The following is a 20,462-nucleotide window of genomic DNA, read 5'->3' on the forward strand; positions in this document are numbered from 1 at the left end:
TATTTGACTATATAGCTAGTGAAGAGGAGGCCCGAGAGATCTTCCAACTTGTTCTAGGCTTCAAAATTACTTATTCGCTATTGTTTCTACTTTGTAGCTAAATATATTTAACTAAATTATATACACCACCTCATAAAGGACTAAATTTCATGATGGCTATACTCAAATGCAAGTGTATATGAAAAAGAAAATTATTAGAATTAAAAAACAATGAAATATTTCTTCCATTCAAAATTCTAGTTTACATTTATATAGTACTTCAGCTTTCAAAAGTAGATTTCTTCAAAAACAACCAACTGTCAGAAGGCCTTACCTTTCTTGTTTTTTTAAGATTTACAACATTATTTTAGAGTACACTGTAGAGGTAAGAGCTTAACAATCACATGTCTGATATGTGAGAAAGTGTGTATGTTTTAGAAGTACAATAGAAATTTAGGGCTCTGTTCATTTTTTAAGTTAAAAATTTTAATGCTAGGAGCATGCCCACATACAATGTAAAGGGACCACCCTGTATACATCACCAGGTTTATGAATGATGGTAGACAAGAGATTTGTTAAACTTGACTTATCCCTGTCAACTACATTTTATGGGGGGGGGGGGGGGAGGGTCTCTAAAAGTCCTAATTGAAAATGTTCAAATATTTTGTTGGTAACCTTGAGTTTTTCATTTTTCAAACACTAAGGAAGATAGGAAAAGTAAAAATAAACTTAAAAATAGTTACAAGAAGATTAAATGCTCTTTAATTATAGAAGGTGAGGGCACTTTTAATTCCAGTAAAAATTGTGTTACAACTTAAGGAAACCCATTAAAATTTGCCTGTAGAAAATACAAAGCCATGGAATAATATGAAGAGAATATAGATTGCTCAAAAGGCAGAAGAAAGGCAGCTTCCTCAGCTAAAAACACTTGACTTTATTAATTTAATTGCTACTAAATGATTAAATGTTTATTGAAAAAGCATCTCATCCTTCTGACATTTTTCTCCCTAAAGATTACTAATGGAGAACCCATATCATTCCCCTCATGTCTAAAGTATTCCAAATTTCAAAGGACTATTTTTTTGTATTCTAGGGTATAAATTCTGTAGTTCTGAGTTTCACTACAAAATACAAGCAAGATGGAACACTATTTTTATAACACTATTTTTATAAGGTTATCTTTTGGGGGGGAAAAAAGGAAAAACAAAATTTCTTATTTTTTTGGGGGGAGGATTTCTAAATTTATTTCCAAAGCACTGTATAAAAGATTTCATAAACCAGGCAAGAGAACACGTAAATAAGATTCTTTTTAAGTTTCTTATGAAGCACTGTCATTCCAAATTAATGAAGAGAAATATGAAGCACCTCAGGTGTGCTTAATTTAAGGAAATCCAGTGGACCATCTTCATTTCAGAATAGAAATAACTACCCATTGGAAGGAAAAAAAATCCCACTGAGATCACATAGAAATCAAGAAACTTAAAGTAGACCTAAATGAGGAAAATGAAGTCATATACAAAGTGCTTTTTAAAAAGCTCTGCTTTAAAAAAAATATTTTTTGGTTTCCTAAACGAAGCCAATTAATTATCCAGGGATGTTTCACTATATTAAGTATTATCTAACACTGTATCTAGAGTGAATGTGGTGATATTTTAAAAACCAGTTGCCAATACAGGGTTTCAATTATTTTTACTTCTTTGATGCATATTAGCATAACTCTCCAAACAAAAATACTGTTTTCAGTCCCATAAAACAAAGGATCACATACCCCAAATATTTAAATTATTTTCCAAAAGTTTTTATTAATTTAAATCTAATACTATATTCTTAGTTATACCGTAGGTTCAGTTTGTTCATAAAAAGTCATCTCAATACAATAACATCAGGTATAATACATAAAATCTAATCCGTTATGTCTTACCAATTTTATGACCTGATGAGACACTCTTGTGGACAACATTCAGTCCTTAGAAGCTAGAATAACCCTCCAACCATGTGAGGGCATCACAACTTTTAAACTTTCGGCTTTCGATCATTATTATGTCACATTCCTCCTCCGATGCTGAACTCTAAAAAAAATTCTAGCAAAGAGTTTAAGTAAATAAATGTTTTAATCAAATAGCTTTAAAATATTTTATATAGCAATGGTTTTATGGTTTTTAACATGGTTACACAACTGACATTTTTAAACTTATTTTTAAAAATGTAAAATAGTTTCATATTTGATCTGGAAACAATTCAGAATTTCAACATGGATCTAGAACACTAATTAGTAGATATGCAAGTAGAAACTGAACTGTTCCAAAAGTTCTAGGTTCATTAATTCCATTATTATTTATTGGATGCAATGCTGTTAAATGGCTAAAGCCAGCTCTTACAGTCCAGTAAAAAAGTCATGAGTTATATTAATGGATGAACTGGACTACAGCACAAATGACTTCTATTTCATTCACACTAATCATTAAGATGGGCAAAATGAACCTTAGATTATTACAGCCCATTGAATGGACACCACAGCTGGCTATTTTAAAAAGAAAGCTTCATGGTGAGACAAGGAAAATAGATCTATTTGATTTCACTGATGTAGGCACACACCACTAATGCAACTTCACAAGCTTTCTTTGCTTTAAACAGACTTGAAGCATGTGTTGGCTAAACACAGTATCTATCACCTTGTGGCCAACTGTTGGTAATAAGCTTGAATAAAATTAGGAAGGCTGTTCTATGTTCAGGCCAGACCTCTGATGGACTTGAACCTGATACCATTCTCTAGCTTGGTAGGAGCCTGCTCTCAGAGCTTGTACCCTTCCATTAGCATTGCCTTGAAGATTGCAGTCACCTCCATGCTACCATGAATTACAGGAGGTCTTTAGGAGAGGGGTCTTTATAAGAGGAATTTAAAAAAACCCCCATTAAATGCTTTAATGCATATCTTCATCATTTACATAATTTAAAATTTTGTGGCTACAGACACATGTTTACACTGAGTATTAGGTAGTGTCATTACCAAGTGAGGTGTTTTAGAGATACTTTAATGAAGGGAATTAATTTAGGTGAAACATCTTAATTTTTAAAAGTTATTTAATAAAAACATCTTATCTTTAATCAGGGCATTTTCTTCACAATCCTTGAAGGATCCATTAATAAGTTTCCCATCAAGTCACATTCAAGTTTGGTTGCAAATAATCCATGTGTATAGAAAATCCATTAAAATTTGCAGGCTTTTATAATCTAGGTTGAAAAAGATGGCGTCAGTGATACTAAAATTCAAATCTAGTAATAGACCAAAGTGCACTGACATTGGGGGAGAGGGACAAAGGGTAGGGGTGGGGAAAAGGGAAAGTACTTTTAAAGGATAATACAAGAATTTCTGAATTTGGGTATAAATCAATAACCACTTAATGACTATTATAAAAAGAGTCTTTGTAGTCATCTCAGAGATCTCATATATTAAAAGTGATCAGGGCTTGTATTATATAGATTTTAACTTGTGACATGATTCTTCTATTACATATCTGTCCTCAGAGATAGCTTTAACAAGGAGAAATTTCTCAGAACAAGATTTAGGAGTCTATTTATTTTACAACCTAAAAATAGCTTTTCTGATTGTAATCTCATAACACATCTGAGTTCAATGAATAAATTTATAAGTATACAACTTTACTCTGCCCTCTAACAAAGCAAAGTCAAATAGTGTGGTCACCTGGTGAAGGCAAAAATCCAAAACCTGATAAGGATATAATTTTCTAAGTTGTGGTCAGTGTTGTGGTACCAACATTCTCCCATGTGCCTGAAAAGAGACTGGTTCAAAGTCTGTTTGCTACAAACCAAAATTATATCCTAGAGGAAAAAAAAACTTATTTTAATCTATTCCTATGTGGAACAAGTCCCATGAGGTACAAAATCCAGTCATATTCAGAAAGGTGAACTCTACAGACTGAAATATATTTAATGTTGTCAGCAGGGCTTTGATGAACTGGTCATTTAAAAAAGGGCAGACTGGCTGACCCTCTGCTAAAAGGTCTCTAGGACAAAGAAAAGCATTGTTTTAGTAAATGCTTAGAAGCTTTTGGAAGGCAAACAGAACAGAATAGGCTTGTAAAAGCAAAATCAGTGATTCTATGTATTGGAGGGAAAAACCTAGTACACCAGTCCAATGGGCCTTGCATATGTCTAGATTAATTTAAAGTTACATTTCTTTATGTTATTCGTACATAAACGTTATTTGAAAATCTTTTCCCAGTGTGTACCCTGAAAGTAGTTTCTCTGTGTATCATAGTTAAGGTTTTTTTTGACAACAATTTTAAACATTTTTACCATATAGGATCCCATTAACTTTGGAAGCTGAGGAAAACTAAACGCTTGAGAATGGAGCTTTATAGTTATAGTTAACTGAAAAAATTACTAAGAACCCTTTTTAGTTCAACTCTTACAGTTTAGAAAAATTTTCACTAAGAATAGCTTTCTGACTTAGTAAATATAAATACTAAGATCAGGATAAAGCAGTTTTACAAAGTTATTATCAGAACATACACTGGAAATTTTTACCTATGTATCAATTCATATTGACCATAAAAGATACGTAAAATGAATACTATATTAATATGTATCACAGTTAAATCCATTTACATGGGCACACCCATAGCTAGTTTAAAAAAAAAGTAAGCTTAATGGCGCTATAAAGTAAATAGATTTATTTGGTTCTGGTATTTGTTTTATATTTCAAGTTATGATTTCACTTATTGTATTAAAAAATGGGGTCTTCTCAAAAGTCTAGGTAGGGTAGATGAGTTAATTTCTTCATTGTTATATTTACTGTTTGTTCAAGTAGGGGTCCTATTAAACCAAGTCTTCACAATGTAGAGGGGCTGAGCTTTACCTTTCCCTTGGCTAACTGGGGGACAGGAAGGTAAATGGGGTTAAGTGATTTGCCAAGATCACACAAGCTAGGTAATTATTAAGTGTCTGAGGCCAAATTTGAACTCAGGTCCTCCTGACTCCAGGGCTGATGCTCTATCCACTGTGCAACCAAGCTGCCCCAGTTAACTTCTTCATCATTAATAAAAACAGTGATCAATATAAACTAACAGAAGGACCACTTCAGGAAAAGATTTTAAATTGGTAGATGAAAATTTTAACTACCATTAAAATGTAACAATAGATATTACAAATTGTTTAAAAACATAGTTTTTCAGTTGTGTCTTGACTCCATCATGTGCAACTCTCTGATTGTAATCTCATAACCCATCTCTCTGTGACCCCAACTGAGGGTTTTCTTGGCAAAGACATTTCCTTCTAAGAAGGAAATTTTCTTAGATGAGACAACTGAAAAAAAAAAAAACAGGATTAAGTGACTTGCCCAGGGTCACACAGCTAATAAATGTCTGAGACCAGATTTGAACTCAAAAGGTAAGTGCCCTGGCATTCTATCCAATGAGCCACCTTAGTTGCTCCCTCCATCACCATAACAAATCTCACCTATTCAAATTCTTGCTTCTTAGAGAATCTAATAATTTATGATCAAATACAAGTGTTTTAAAATTTTTTTATAATTTAAATTTTTCTATAGAAATCCCATAATTTAACCTGTCTTTTATTCTATTAGTCTGAAATGGTGAGGTTTCCAGTACTGTAGGTCAGGGAAAGTACTGCCACTTTCTTCCTCCTCTTCATATGATTACCCGTAATGATTTTCAATATGCAGATATTTTAAAATGAGAAAGAATTTCTAAGCTCTCAAACAAGCTTTTGATAATAAACTGACTTTTCAGACGGATCACTGTAAAAATTTCAAATCTTAAGTGTGAGAAATGTAAAAACTTCTCCAGATCAAATACATAAAGTATATTAATTGGGGTAAACAATTAAAAGAAATGCACCTACACACAGAGATGCATACATGAAAATCTTTGATTAATTTTAAGATGCCAGGCAGATAGGATGAGGTAGATGTTTACCTCCTAATTATCATTAGCACCTGGCTGGAGTACTATGAATTGTACTGACAGTGTGACCTTTATAAGTACTTACAGAAAAGGTAAATATAAGTGTTGCTTGACTAAAAAGTCTAACATAATACACAATGAGACTTAATTTTTAAAAGTATAAAGTCTATCATGATTCTAGAAATACTTATCAGTATTTTCAAACTATTGAGTAGAAATGGTTATTGTAAAAGGAAATACTTAACTGGTGGGTTCTGGATAGATTTCATGCTCCAGATGGTTTGAAGCCCTGTCCATTAACATAGATATTAAGACTGAAGAAAAATTATACTGTGGCTTTACCAGGTCAATTCTCCCCACCAATTGTGAATAGGGCAGAAATCACTGAATAATTGACTCATATCCTTCAATATCTTTCCATGGACTTTGAATAACTATTTACCTGTGCCAAAAATAAAAAAGAAACCTATTCTTGCCACAGATAGATAACTTAATACCCAATTAATTACAAAAAATCTTGTAATTGTTAAAAACCTTTTAAGTAGCTGAAAAATTAAGCTAGTGTGATATAAACACAGCTTGTTTCTTGAGGTTATGTAAATTCCACAATCACTGATTTCGGTTTACCTGCACTAAGCATTTAAAATGTTAGACAATTGAAATTTAATGTCTTCTATGGTTATCAATTTTCAGTAATAGTGGTCTTTGACCGAAAGCAGCAAAAGCAGTGTGATCTTTAAATTATAGGACTGGAACACAAAGGTGAGAATTTGAGGTTTAAACTTATTCTGGCAAGTTTTAGAAAATATAAGTTTGGCCCCAGTCTCGCACTTTTGTTTTAGGTTCATTATTTAGACCCCCCCCCCCCAGATTAAAATATTAAAAAAAACCTGAACATAAGATTTAGCTCAGTTCCAATACTAGTTTTAAAAATTGAAATTTTTTTTGGTTGAAATTAAGACTAGCACAGGGGCAGCATAGTTTGTATTCTCTTTCTAGTTCACAGCCTTGGTCAATTTCTGCTTTAGGACTATTTGCAACTGGTCCACATCTTTTCAGCTGAACTCAACTCTTGAGGAAGAATGCTAATTATTATCATTGGAGAAATTATTGCTCATCAAAAAACACAATGGATTGGCTAGAGCACACCTGCCAGCCCTCACCCATTTTATTTAATGGGTAGCTCCTGTTTCCAAGTCTTAGATGCTTGGAATGGAACAATCAAAGGACTCGAATCCCTCTCAATACAAGTCTGCAGCATTCTCTGTCTCAGTCTTTTAGAGCTAGACTCACAATAGCTAGGTCTTCCTGGCTCTCTGTCCACTCTTTAAGTGTGAATTGTCACTAGTCATTACAATGCAAACTCTAAAGACAGAAAGGGGGAGAAGAATAAGCCCTACACTACAAGCACTGTACCAATAATCTCATGTGCTGTGTTACAACAGTGAGTTATTGGTGATATTATCCTTATTTTATGGTTGAGGAAACTGACGCAAACAGGTTAAGTGATCTGCTCAAGGTCACACAGCTTGTAAAAATGAACAAGAATAGATCTGAACCCAAGTTTTTCTTGACTTTAGCCCAGAGATTTATTCACTGTGTTGCCTGACTACTGAACTCTGTAGGCTTAATAGGAAGATGTCAGAAAGCTTAACTTCAGAGTGGTATGGCTATTTATGAAACTTTAGGATCCTAAAAGCAAAAGAATTTTAAAGCAAAGCAAATCTACTAAGAGCCATCCATAAATCTTTAGTCACAATCAGACAGTAATCACGCAATGAAGCACACTGAAATACAAGAATACTCTGCTTAACATTACTAGTTCCACAAAAAATGTTAGGAGCCATAATAGGGATGTTTTGCTGATATTATGGAATTATATAGAGGCATAGTGGCTCAAGGTAGTGAACAAGGCAGCGTAGAAAGGTGATGGGCTCACCAAACAATTGCAAAGGGAATAAGCATGTCTTAACAAGGCTCCAAGGAAAGTGAAGATTAAATTGACAGGGGTCTGAATTAGGAAAGCAGTCATTTCAAAAGGAGATGAAGGTAATATTGTTACGTTAGCTGCTCTATCCTAAACTCATCCCTTCCACCAAATGCCACTTAACAGTGTTCTCTATTTACAACTGCCAGGTACCTCAAAGACCATCAAAATCCAAGATCCTTAATTCACAGACAAAAAAGGCAAAAGGGTGAGGTTAGTAAGCGATTGGAACCAGAGTTCTCTGGTTTTATTTTGTTTTCCCCTCTTCCATGATGCTTAATCTACACCAAGTCTTTCCAGTCATAAATTCCCTTGCCATGACTTTTAGAAACAACCAAATACAGAGGATGGTATGGGTCAATCCTAGTGGACACACCCTTTTTGTTACAGGTTCCTTTTGCTACTTCAATGATTGTGTTAACCTCAAGAGTGCTTTTTGGTGCAGCCGTGAACTGGTCCAGTCATTCTAAAAAATCAATTTAGAACTATCCCCACCCCACCTCCCAAAATCCCTACAATATTAGCCATATCCTTTGAGCCAGCAATACTACCACTAGGTCTATAACCCAGAGATCAAAGGAAGAGGAAAAGGACCCCATGTGTACATGTGTATATTTATAGCAGCTCTTTCTGTGATGGCAAAGAATAAACTAAGAGGGAGGGATGCCCATCAACTGGGTAATAGTTTATGATTATGAAAGAAGAAACAATGAATGGGATGGTTTCAGACAAACCTGAGAAGACTTATATGAACTGATATAGAATGAAAAATAAACAGAACCAGGAGAAAAATAACAGTAATATTTTAAAATTTAATTGTAAAAGTCTTTAACAATTTTGATTAATTAAATGATCAAATTTCAAATATACAATGAAACATGCTACCACCTACTGACAAAAAAAATAGAAAATTGGGGGAGGTTTGTGGGAGAGTGCAGAGTGGGGATGGTACCCCCTAGGTTATTAAAACAGAAATCTGTTTTGCATGAGGATGCATATTACTTTCTAGTTTCATAGGTAGGGAGGACAAGGAAAAAAATTCAGAACTGAAAAGAAAACTAATTAAAAAATCCGTGAGAACTTGTTTCATTAAAAATTTTCAATTGTTCTACAGTAAAAGTTTTTATTTTGAATTATCAATTCTCAGTGACCTTTCTCAGCTTGTTTGGAGCTTCAGACAGAAGTGGGTAAAGTTATAGTTAGTGAATTTCTTTATAAATTAATTACAATGGTAGCATGATCTTTTAGATTTAAAAAAAATTCTGAAAGGTTTCTTTAAAGTGATTTCTTCCATCAAAAAAAAAAAAGGATTTTAAGCAATTGTGAATTTTTTTCCTGGCAATCAGAGTCTTTCACAAAACCTCCCCGTCCTACCTCAACATATGCTACTACATATATTACTAATATATTGTCACAATTTCTTGGGGTCTCATTTTCACATTTGTGAACCAAATGTGCTGGATTAGATGAATTTTAAGGTCCAACAGTTATGATCTACACTCTGGCTAAAATACAATTGTTCCCCTCAAATATTCTTCCTTTGTTCCAGTTGTTTCCTATCTCTGCCCCCATTTTGGGGATGAATTTGTACTCTTCCTTTAAAATCCAGCTCCAATCTCCATATTCAAGAAAAAACAAACCAAAAAAAACAAAAACAAAAGAGATGTATGTATGTAACAACTTTTGCCCAGACCTCCAAGACTGCCATTCTTAATGCACTTCAGCTTGTGTTTACCACTTTCTACTAGGATGCAAGCTCCCCAGAGATCAGGGATTCTTCTTCATGCTTCTTCTCTAGGTGAGCACTCTTGAACTAAAAATACACAAGTGAGTAAATTATGAATTTTTTTTTCAAATTCAATTGTTTTTAAGGCATTTCTTAAAAAGAGATCCCCTGCCAATATCAAGCCAACATCCTATTAAGAAAAACCACATTCTTCCTGTAATGGGCTCATCCACATCCCAGCAGATGTCTGATGTCCTCAACATTGAGGAGTCCTTTGATAAGAGGTGGTCACATCTTATACAGAATTCTTTTCTCAACTAACATGGATTTAAATTTTCAACAATATAACTTTTTCATCCTTGACTTCAACATGAGTGAGTGAGTGAGTGAGTGAGTGTGTGTGTGTGTGTGTGTGTCTGTGTTCAAACTGTCTTCAAGGTCCTGGAGAAAATGAGAGTATCATCATTCCTTTGAAAATTACTCATTTTATATATGAAAACAGTTGTAAGGAAATAAAGCTAACTGCAAAGCAGCACATGGCTATGTAGACAACTTGATCAATCTGCAAATGCAGTTATGGATCACAGCAATTAAATCAGAACATTAACCTCGAACAGGAAATGTTTTCACACTATAATTACCTTTAAAAAGATACAAACTGAATGTACCTTTGGCTGTTAAAAATACCAAGTGTAAAGCAATGTTTTGCTGTCTAAGTCAAACAACAGCACCACCTCCAGGTCCCAGGAGGTGTTCATGTCACCACAACTCCCACCAATAATATTATCTTTAGACTATTGAGCCAATGTTCTCAAACTTGATATCCTAAATGACTGGCCTGGTAAATGGCTTAAGGCAGACCATTATCATTCCTCTCCCTTTGTCAACAATGGCAAAAATGATGGGACTGGGCCTTTGGAGTGCAAGGTGCTGAACCACTGTAGGTAAAATCTCTAAGCCTCAAGACTCCTGCCTCAAGGAACTGACAACCTAACTGGGGACAAGAACTATTTTGAAAAATTAGAAAAATAATACTTTGTTATCACTCAAGGTCTAGTTTTCACTTTTACTCAAAACTTTCTTAAATCTTGGCCTCTTCAAACACTGCCAACAGTCTTCATTAACAGTAACATTTTTTTTAATAGAAATTTCTTTTAGGCTCACCTGGGATATGATGTACATACATATGGACAGCATATGACCAGCCCCTGGAATCCTGCCCCAGTGGGTTTTTAATATGTGCTAGAGGCCAGTTCAAGCAGCTGGCACGCATAACACAAACTGCCTATCCCTGCTTGATGGCAAAGAATAAGGTATTCTAACATATGGAGAATAACCAGCAGATTATTTCATGGCTAATGGTGAAAGAATACTCTAATATTTAGTAACATTTTTCAATTTACCTAGCATACGTTTATGTAAAATCATCTAAAGTAATAAATAGAAATGAACCAAGACCCATAATTAACATTGTGATGGATCCCATTAATTGAATTTCATAAAATTGTTTTCCAAAAGATTTTTTAATTCAAAATTTGTAATTCCAAGTCTTATTTTGAGGCTTCATCTTGGTATATCATTTATATTAGTTGACAAAAAAAATCTTTAAAAAGTGATAAATTTTTCAGACACAACAAATCACTATAGACAAAGTCAGTAAGTCACTATCTTGTCAGTAAGGAAGTACAGTAGAACTACATGTACAAATCCTCAAGTTTAAAGGATACTACTGTCACTATCTGCTTATCTTTAAATTAAATATTCGTGCTATTCTCAAGAATAGATACAAAGGAATGGTGAATCAAGCAAACTATTTACCTCTTATTCCTGAATTTCACTGAGGAATATTCCTCCAAGAAGCATCAATAACTCTTTGTTAATGAGGCTAAAAGCAAGGCTAAAATTGTATCTTCACTTAAGGGCAGACATAGAAAATCAAATACAATAAAATATTGTTAAGAAATCAATAGGCTAGATTATCATTGTTGAAATTTGCCTTTTTAAAGGGCACTAATCTTCATTTAGGAGGCAACCTTAGTAGTTATTCACTTTTAACAGATGACTTTTATGAATAGAGATAATGCTTCTTAATGAAGAATCATTTTAATATAAAAAGTCCCAGACCTGGAGTCACAGAAGATTCATCCTTCTGAATTCAATTCTGGCGTCAGGCACTTTACTAGTTGTGTGACCTCAGGCAAGTCAGACCATTTGCCTCAGTTTCCTCATCTTTAAAAAGGAGCAAACCACTCCAGTACTTTAGCCAAGAAAAGCCCAACTGAGGTCACCAAGAGTTGGACAGGACTGAGAAATGACTGAACAACAAAAAATTATTTAATAGTTTTTGTTTAACTAAAAAAGCTAACCTCATCTAGTCTTTAAGATGAAGGACCTTCTCAAGCATTTGAATTGAGAAAGAACAGGTTTAACGGATGAAAATGAGAGGCTCTGTAGAAACAAAAAAAGATACAAAGTTACAATGATGAATGAAAGCACAATTCTGGAAGAGCAGAAGATAGATCCAGGAGGGAGCTGACAGGAACAGACCACAAGAAGGTTTCTCCCCTTGGAGATTCTAGATATGCTTTCAATATAAAAGAACTATAGGAAGTCAATATCAAAAAGGTGGGTGGGAGAGGAAGGGAGAAGAGTTAATTTTGGTAACTCATCTTCTGAGCTATTAAAAAGGGTGAAATGCCACAGAGAAAAGGTTTTTAAAAAAAAAAGGCACTCCCGTCCACACAGCCTGAGCAGGGTTTGAATGCTTAGACATAATAATGAATAAAGTCATTTTTAAAAGATAATAGTCCCATCCCAATGTCAATATAAAAATCTGATAGAAAACAATCTGAGAAGAAATTCATTTCTCAAAATTTTTTCCAGGGCAGTATTTCTTCCACTACAGAATTTCTGCTGTAATTTTGTATTTATGTGGATAACACATTTTAAAAGTTTATCGAAGATTTCAAATATTAAATGTAATAAAAAGTAGTTCGAGCCGTTTAAAAATATTCTTTAATGAAGTTTGACTGTGGGCTCTATCAAAATAAGGATCCTTTTACCTAAGCTTGAATCTTGCCTCCTTAGCTAACACACAGGCACTGATTGGGTGTTAAACGGAATAAAAATTGGGGTACAATGAGATAAAAGAAAAGAAGTCTTTTTGTTATTAGTCCCAAAAGATTTTAAAAAATGAGACTCAAAACATCTAAGGAGTGGAATTTATCAAAAAATCAGTTCCCTATGATTTTTACCAGTAATATTGATATTACTAATTAATTCAAATCTAGAGCAGGATGGAACCTCTTTCATTATCAAGTTGAGGAAACTGAGGTTTCCAACTAACTTGTCCAAGGTCACAGAGCCAATAAGTGAAGAGAAACAAAAGGTTTATTCATGTTATGACTATTTCTCTGAAGCATTACATGTCTACTTCAAAAAAGTAATAAGAATGAAAATTTTAATGTAAAACCTTTAAAGATTAGTAATAATCGCCCCCTACCAAAATTTGATCCACATTTAATATTTTATTAAATTTAAGTCTTAAAAAGATGAAAAGGCTGGCAAAAAGTACAGTATTATCATTTAAATGGAGAACTCCTTCCTAATTTATATTTCACAGATACATGCTTTAAGAATAAATCACTAAAGCAAAGGATTATATATATATATATATATATATATATATATATATATATATATCTCGCTAGACATAAGAAGAATCTCCAAAATAATATTCTTTCCTAACATTTAATTTATGGGTTTTACATACAAACAAAAAAGCAAAACACGAGAAACACAAACATAAGCAAATCAAGCCAAATAACAGAAACCAAAGCGACAAATGTTATCATCATATTTTCTAGGCAGCATATAACATATCTTAATGTGATGGGTACACAGTTTTCTGGGGTTCTCTCTGATGAAAGAGATGGTTGCTGAATCCAAATTACACCAGAATTCACACAAATATGCTCGTTGCCAGGCACATTTTAAAGAATTCATTAAAGCTTTGTGCAAGTTTTGAAAAGATCATTTGCCCTCAACCTCTTATAATTAAACACAAGATCGATGTAAAGCTAATCAATATACAGCAACACAGCAACCCCCCCCCCAAGTGTGTTAAAGCAGAGATATGAAAATAAGCACCTTTTTGCCATAAAATGAATTCATGGTTTCATTCCACATAAAAAAAAAAGAAAAAGAAAACCCAAACCTATCACACTCCTATGAGAAAGCGGCTGGCTGCTGTTTACGAATTAGTAATGCGTTTCTAGTGATTTTCAGCAATCACACTGGATAATGTTAAGAGTTTCTCGCCATAAATAGTTCTTATTACTTTGATTCCCTTGTCTTGTTGCCATCTCAAATTTCTCAATTTGAAATGTTTTACAGTAAACCATCTTATGACAAGACTTGAGTGTAATATACTGATACAAAAGAGAAACAAACTGTATATTTGGTATTGGATACTTTTATGAAAAAGTATTAAATTAAAATGTGTCAGTTTCCCCATGTCAATTTTCAAGATGTGAATTAATAGATTAATTTGCAAATTCAATTTAATGCAGAAGAGAAAACTAAGCATAAATTGGATTTACATTGTATATAATTTGATGGTTAAAAAACCCACAAATTTTTATTTAGATGCTCTCTATGCCATTCTAACCACCAGCTCTCCCCCCATTCAAATAAATTACATAATTAAGACCACGTGTAATGACGAGAAACTAGCAGAGTGCAAAGCAGTTCATGCATACAATATTGCATGTATGCATTACATACTTAAGCATTCATACCTATCCCAGAGGGTCTTTGATTCCTGTAACTTGTTCAAATGGAACGCTTGGTAGAAAGCAGTTGAAGGATTCCTGTGAGATCCAAGAATCAAATGTAAATAATGTTGAGAATGTATACAAATCATTTTAAAACAAGATGAAGGATTTTAAGCATGTAATGGCTTTCATTTTTTTTAAAAAACAAAAATTTGCTTGCTTAATAACACAGGTGTGAAATTTGAAATAAAAACTAGCTAACCTTAACCTGGCTTTTGGCTCTTCAACAGTACCACTTGGGCAAGATCATTACTTCACCAATTAACAAGTGTTAGAAAATTCTGACTGAATAGTATTGCTATCATTTAGTTCTACAGTCTGCACTACCTTTGCTGGTTTGAACAAGACATAAATAACTAGGTATTACCCAAATCCATAACCATCTAACAATCTGACAAATGTGTCCTAATACAGTCTAGATTAGATACCTAGGCCTATAATGTTAAACATTCTAAGTAAAATCTGATATATTTCAAAATCTTAATTTAGTTTTTCAGGTCTTATTTCTTTTCTTTGTTCAAAGTATTCTCTCTTAATATGCAAGCTGGTTATTATAAGAACATTCCTATTTTCAGAATCCATCCAAGACCTGGATGCACTCTAGTGTTTGTCTATCACTGTCACCTTCCTCACCCCCCCTTCTACCCTAATCTCACTTTCAACACTGAATCCCTAAGATTCACCCTTAAATACACTCAAGTGATACACACACACACACACACACACACACACACACACTCACACACACACACATATCCCCTCCTCCAAAGCATTATCATGAAAATTTTGACTAATTTTGAGCAGTAATATTACAATGCATACAGAATAAAGTGCTACTGTACATAAAAATACTTTCAAAAATATTACAATTTATCACGGCATGCTTCTCTGAGCACTAAAAACAATTCCTAGTTATTTTTAAATTTTTCATTTGTTTTTATACAATGGTACTTCTACACAAAGGAGGAAGAGTCTGTTCTTACAGCAGCTAGGTGGTGCAGTGGGTTGAGAACCAGTCCTGGAGTCAGGAGGATCCATGTTCAAATTCAGTCTCAAGGCACTTGATACCTACTTAGCTGTGTGACCATGGACAAGTAATTTAACTTCAATGCCCCACAAAAAACAAGCAAAAAAAAAGGAAGAGTATGTTCTTTCTCTACCATTCAGCCCTAAGGGTTAAGAATCAGACAGGAATTGATTCCTATAGACAGAACAGTTGTACCAATGTATGGTGCAGAGTGGAGGGTAGGGAGTAGGAATAGATGAATGGGTAGTTATCTATTCTTGAACCCTTTTTGGTCTAATTCTACAGATATGGGTGTGGAGTTTTCCATTCTAATCCCTGCTCCCTGGGAATACTGTTATCTTTCCCTCCAGGTGGGGAATAAAATGAAGAGCTAATATTTCAAAAAAATCTGCTGCCCCCCCCAGCATATGCATAAATATATATATATATATATATTTAGATTTATTTAAATTTGGTTTAGACTCAATATACTAATGATTTTTTTTTGGAGGGGAGGGGGGTTTCCTCCACTGATATAGGGAATAGTTGATGAGGAAATCCCTTGGATATTGTAGATGGAAACTGATCTATCTGGGCAAAGACAAGATAACTGGCATGGCCCAAGATCACACACCCAGAACATGAACTTCATTAAAAAACAATTCTTTCATGGCCTCCTGTACCCACCCCTATCCTGATATATATCAAGTCATTTTATAAAACTTGCTGCCCTTCCCATCAGGTTAGCTGACTTCTAAAAGATTCAGAGTCTCCTTATCACTAGCACTGAGGCATTGTGAGTCAAGTGATGGGGTCTTGGAGGCTGAAGGCTTGTATTCAAACCCTGCCTCGTCTTAGCCATTTCCTAGCTTCAATCTATCACTGACACACTCTTCTCAGAGTCAGACCTGGCCAGGGTCCTAACCTGAAGAAGGGCCCCTTCTCCTGAGTCTTGGTTCTTAGAAGCCCAGAGAAAAGAAGCAACTTAACTCTGATTGAAGACCAAGATGGGAAATAGAGCCAATGATTTGTCAAATGTAACATTGGCAGCTACTCATGGTATTAAAAATCTAGTCTAGGCTTCTCAGTGAATTTTCTAGCTCTGTAACAGAAAAATAACTGCTAGGAAGGAAAAGTCTATTTTGCTTTAAGGAACATGGAGTTCCTATACCTCTCAGACTCATAGAAGGGTCAGTTTCCTACCTTAAAGGCTCTTTGGAAGAATTAGATCTATAATGCCTAAGGTTTTCAAGAAAAATGATAAAAATACAAAAAAACTATAAATCATCCTGGAAGTTATTAAATCTGAAAGTCAAAATTCACAATAACAGAGTGAGAAATAATGTATATGAAAAATAGGATGTGATCTCCTTGAAGGTAAGAACTTGTTTGTTTCATTTCTAACATCTCTTTGTTTCAATTTTTTTTTTTGCAAGGCAAACAGGGTTAAGTGGCTTGCCCAAGGCCACACAGCTAGGTAATTAATTAAGTGTCTGAGACCGGATTTGAACCCAGGTACTCCTGACTCCAGGGCCGGTGCTTTATCCACTAGGCCACCTAGCCGCTCCTGTTTCACTTCTAACATCTCCCCCAAATACCATTCTTTCTTAGAGAAATTTAAAAATTTGACTTCATAGAAATGAAATCATGTTGCTTTTATATCACGACATTTCAAAAACTCCATTTTTGCACATATGGATTTCTATATAGTTCAAAATGTTCTAAATTAAAATTACTTAGAAGTGCAGTTAAGCACCTGAGACACTGAATACTATACATAGATAATAAAGACTTCAAAAGAAAAGCACATTCCAAAGTTTGGGGAAATGTTATGGCCACACTGAAGAAAACCAAACTATAATGCTGGCTATGTGGGTGTGAATCTTCAATGTGGTACAGCAGATTAAACAGGAAAAAAGGGGAAAAAAGTATCATAAAGGTGAAATCAGTCTTATTGTGACACAAGCAGAAATCTATAAGTGTGTTCTTTTTTTGAACCTTCAATAACGCATAAGTTGAAGGGCTGACATTCTTTATAGGATAAGAATAGCAACAATTGTCTCAAAAATTGATTTATATAAAGAGATTAAAGAAGCTATCTCTGTGAAGCCTAGCTAAACAAGAATTTCAGGGAGAAAGGAGAGAAATGATATTTATAAATGCTGAAAGGTCTGAACATCAAAGACTTTTGTTTCAGAGTGACAAAGTTTAAAAAAATTTAAAAAGGGGGAAAATGGCATTACCAGCAAGCATTTCAAGGTTATAAACAGCCTACTAAAGACAGATAAAGTCACTAACAGGTGACCTGTTGAGAAAACAAACTATTAGAAAGGAATTTTGGATTTGGGGCAGCTTTGTTCAAATTCCCTTCCTCTCCTGAGGGAAGAGGGTTTTGAAACCAGTTTTGCAACAACCCCTATCAGCCTTTACCATCAAAGCTTCTGGTCAATTTTCTTCAAAGTGTCAATAAAGGCTGTTAATTAAAATATACAGTAAAAAAAAATAGCCTCTAGAAAAACCAAAGCTGTTTATTGTTATTATCTACATTTAATTGTCATCTCTATCAAAAATGGTTAGTTTCCTAGAGATCATTGCAGATGTATTTTTAAAATCAGTCTGTCCACCAGTTATCTGTAGCAGTTTCCTACTCTCTGCACCTATGCCAAAGATTGGCTTCAAGCCATTTCCAGGCCCCTGAAAGTGGCACAGCAGGAAGTGACTCAAAGCCCAGATAACATATCCACCTTTTCTTTAGCAAGAGGATCTTTGTTAGAAAAATAGCTATGACACAGGGAGAAAAAGAAAACCTCCACTGTATAAAAGGAAGAAAAAACAAACTCTGGAAACTTAAAGGGAGATAAAGGAACCATGAATCAAAGAGATTGGAAGACGAGTCACAATTTCTTACTCAAAAGTTTAAGTCTATGTCTCTCTTAAAGTTTCCCCCAGATTGCAAACTAGGGAAATAATAAGCCCTGAAAATAAATGTATTTTTCTGAAGACTACTACTACCAACATGGGCCTGATTAATTTCTTCAAACTGCCTCCTTCCAAAAGAGATGGTCCCTATAACCTAAAAAGAAGTTGATGACTTCACTTTTTCTTTCTTCCATTTCCCCAAAGCAGCTCACATGGGATGGCACTAGTAAGGGGGAAATTTTACCCACCAATTAAGTTTATTTCTATTTTTAATTTCAGGATACAGCAGAAAATCCCAGAGGGTTAACATCAACAGGCTATGGAAACTCAACCACACGTTAACAAACCCAAATGGGGTCATGAGTGCAGTGAATAGTTTTCCCATTCTAGAAGAAGGGGGGTGGGGTGGGGGTGGGGGCAGGGAGAGAAGTCTCAGACTGAGCTGTGAAAAAAAAAAATAGCAGGACACTAAAGACAGACCAGACATAGACATCCCTGGTCTCTCCCTGCAATCCCCAAGTGAACAAGAGTCCAACACTACCAAAAAAGTCCAAAGTCAGGAAGGAGGCTGAAAAAACAACAAAAAGCAAAACAAAAAGAACCCACCACAATCCCCCCCCCCAACAGGAGAGGATCAAGTCTATAGTGACTAAAACACTGTAACAAACTTTGTCATTACTTTTAACCTTGTTTTAAAGAAACATGAATTCTGAATTCTCCTAGAATAAAAATGCGTTGTTTCTATATAATTATTTCCCTGAAATCATAGAAGTTATGTGCACACATTCTGAAACAGAAGAAATCAGTTGCCTATTGTAAATTCTTTTGTATGGCAAAGAGTAACTCATTCTCTGCCACGCCCCCAATGACTTTTATCACAGATTTGTTCAGAGCAAGGTACTCTTGTACTTTAATCGATACTAACAATCTAGTCTTGTATGAGTCTAAAAAAAGAAATCAGATTTTTTTTGTTCTGATTCCAGGAAGACTCAACTCTTACTTACCTCAATTTGTCCATGAGGTTGTCAATTAAATTATTACTGGAAAAGGTCTATAAAAATTACAAGGTACTGTATAAGTTCTAAAAGCTCCAAGAAGCATTTTAATTGTACCCACAGAAGAAAAACTCATTGTTTCCAAGAATTTAACAAGTATCTACAATGCATCTCCAGTTAAGTGTAGCCTCGAATATTTGTAAACCAGTTTTCATTCAACTGCAGTCACTGAAATGGTCTAGAGAAAAGTCAAAGGGAGAACAGTCAATTTTTCCACAAAACTTCTGTAGCCCAAATCATACTCTATTTCATGGCTCCAGATAAAAACTGTACAACCCAGTCTGACTTTTGCTTTTTCTTGTATTGTTCTCTAATTGCTTCATGTATCTTGTTTGAATAAAATAAGCTTCAAGTGGGCAGGAATAGTGTCACATACTTTTGTATTCTAGGGAGTACTAACACAAAACAAGTATTTCATAATTAGTGGGGGAACTGAAAAAAAAAAGATAATTAAAAAGTCAACCCTAAGATCAACAGGAGCTAAAATAACTATCAACAATACCCCTTTCAGGGCGGCTGGGTAGCACAGTGGAAGAGCACGGACCCTGGAGTCAGGAGTACCTGAGCTCAACTCTGGCCTCAGACACTTAATAATTACCTAGCTGTGTGGCCCTGGGCAAGCCACTTAACCCCATTGGCCTTGCAAAAACTAAAACAAAACAACAACAACAACAACAAAAAAACTAAAACCAAAAAAACCCCTCCAATATCCTTTTCAAAATAAAAGGTTCTTTAACCTCTTCATTAGTTATCAATCTTTTTTTTATCAGTCTGGTTATAGACCATTTCTTAGAAAGTTTTTCAACGCAAAGCAATCATATTGAAATAATTATCAAAATCTCTTAAAAATAACAAATGTTAAGAGAGTCAACTTTAACCATGTATTTCAAAAAGAAGTTGGGCCTTCTGTAGGTGTTTTGGTAAGTTAATTAATATGTCCAACTCGGGAAGTTGTTTAATCTTTGCTTAGGAAATGAAATTCTTTTCTTCACAAGAATACATATGAAGTA

The 20,462-nt window shown here is 34.4% G+C and overlaps 1 protein-coding gene across 6 annotated transcripts in view; it reads right to left on the minus strand.

The window, feature by feature from the left end:
* TSC22D2 (TSC22 domain family member 2) overlaps positions 1-20,462 on the minus strand; it is a 51,227-nt gene that overhangs the window by 24,078 nt on the left and 6,687 nt on the right. The window contains exons 2-4 of one of the 6 annotated variants that reach the window (XR_012469345.1): positions 14,437-14,508; positions 12,004-12,085; positions 1,901-3,210 (exon numbers count right to left, since the gene is read on the minus strand). The exons of 1 other annotated variant lie outside the window; for it this stretch is intronic. Coding sequence is in view for 3 of the 5 variants with exons in the window: in XM_074191081.1 (XP_074047182.1) it covers positions 12,034-12,085; positions 14,437-14,508 (124 nt within the window). In the remaining 2 variants the exon portion in view is untranslated. Of the gene's footprint in view, positions 1-1,900; positions 3,211-5,298; positions 12,086-14,436; positions 14,509-20,462 lie in introns of those variants that run through there. 4 more of the 6 variants (XM_074191081.1, XM_074191080.1, XR_012469346.1 and 1 more) reach the window with 4 other exon arrangements.

The sequence above is a fragment of the Macrotis lagotis genome, chromosome 6, assembly GCF_037893015.1.
Source record: "Macrotis lagotis isolate mMagLag1 chromosome 6, bilby.v1.9.chrom.fasta, whole genome shotgun sequence".
NCBI classification, from domain to species: Eukaryota; Metazoa; Chordata; class Mammalia; order Peramelemorphia; family Peramelidae; genus Macrotis; species Macrotis lagotis.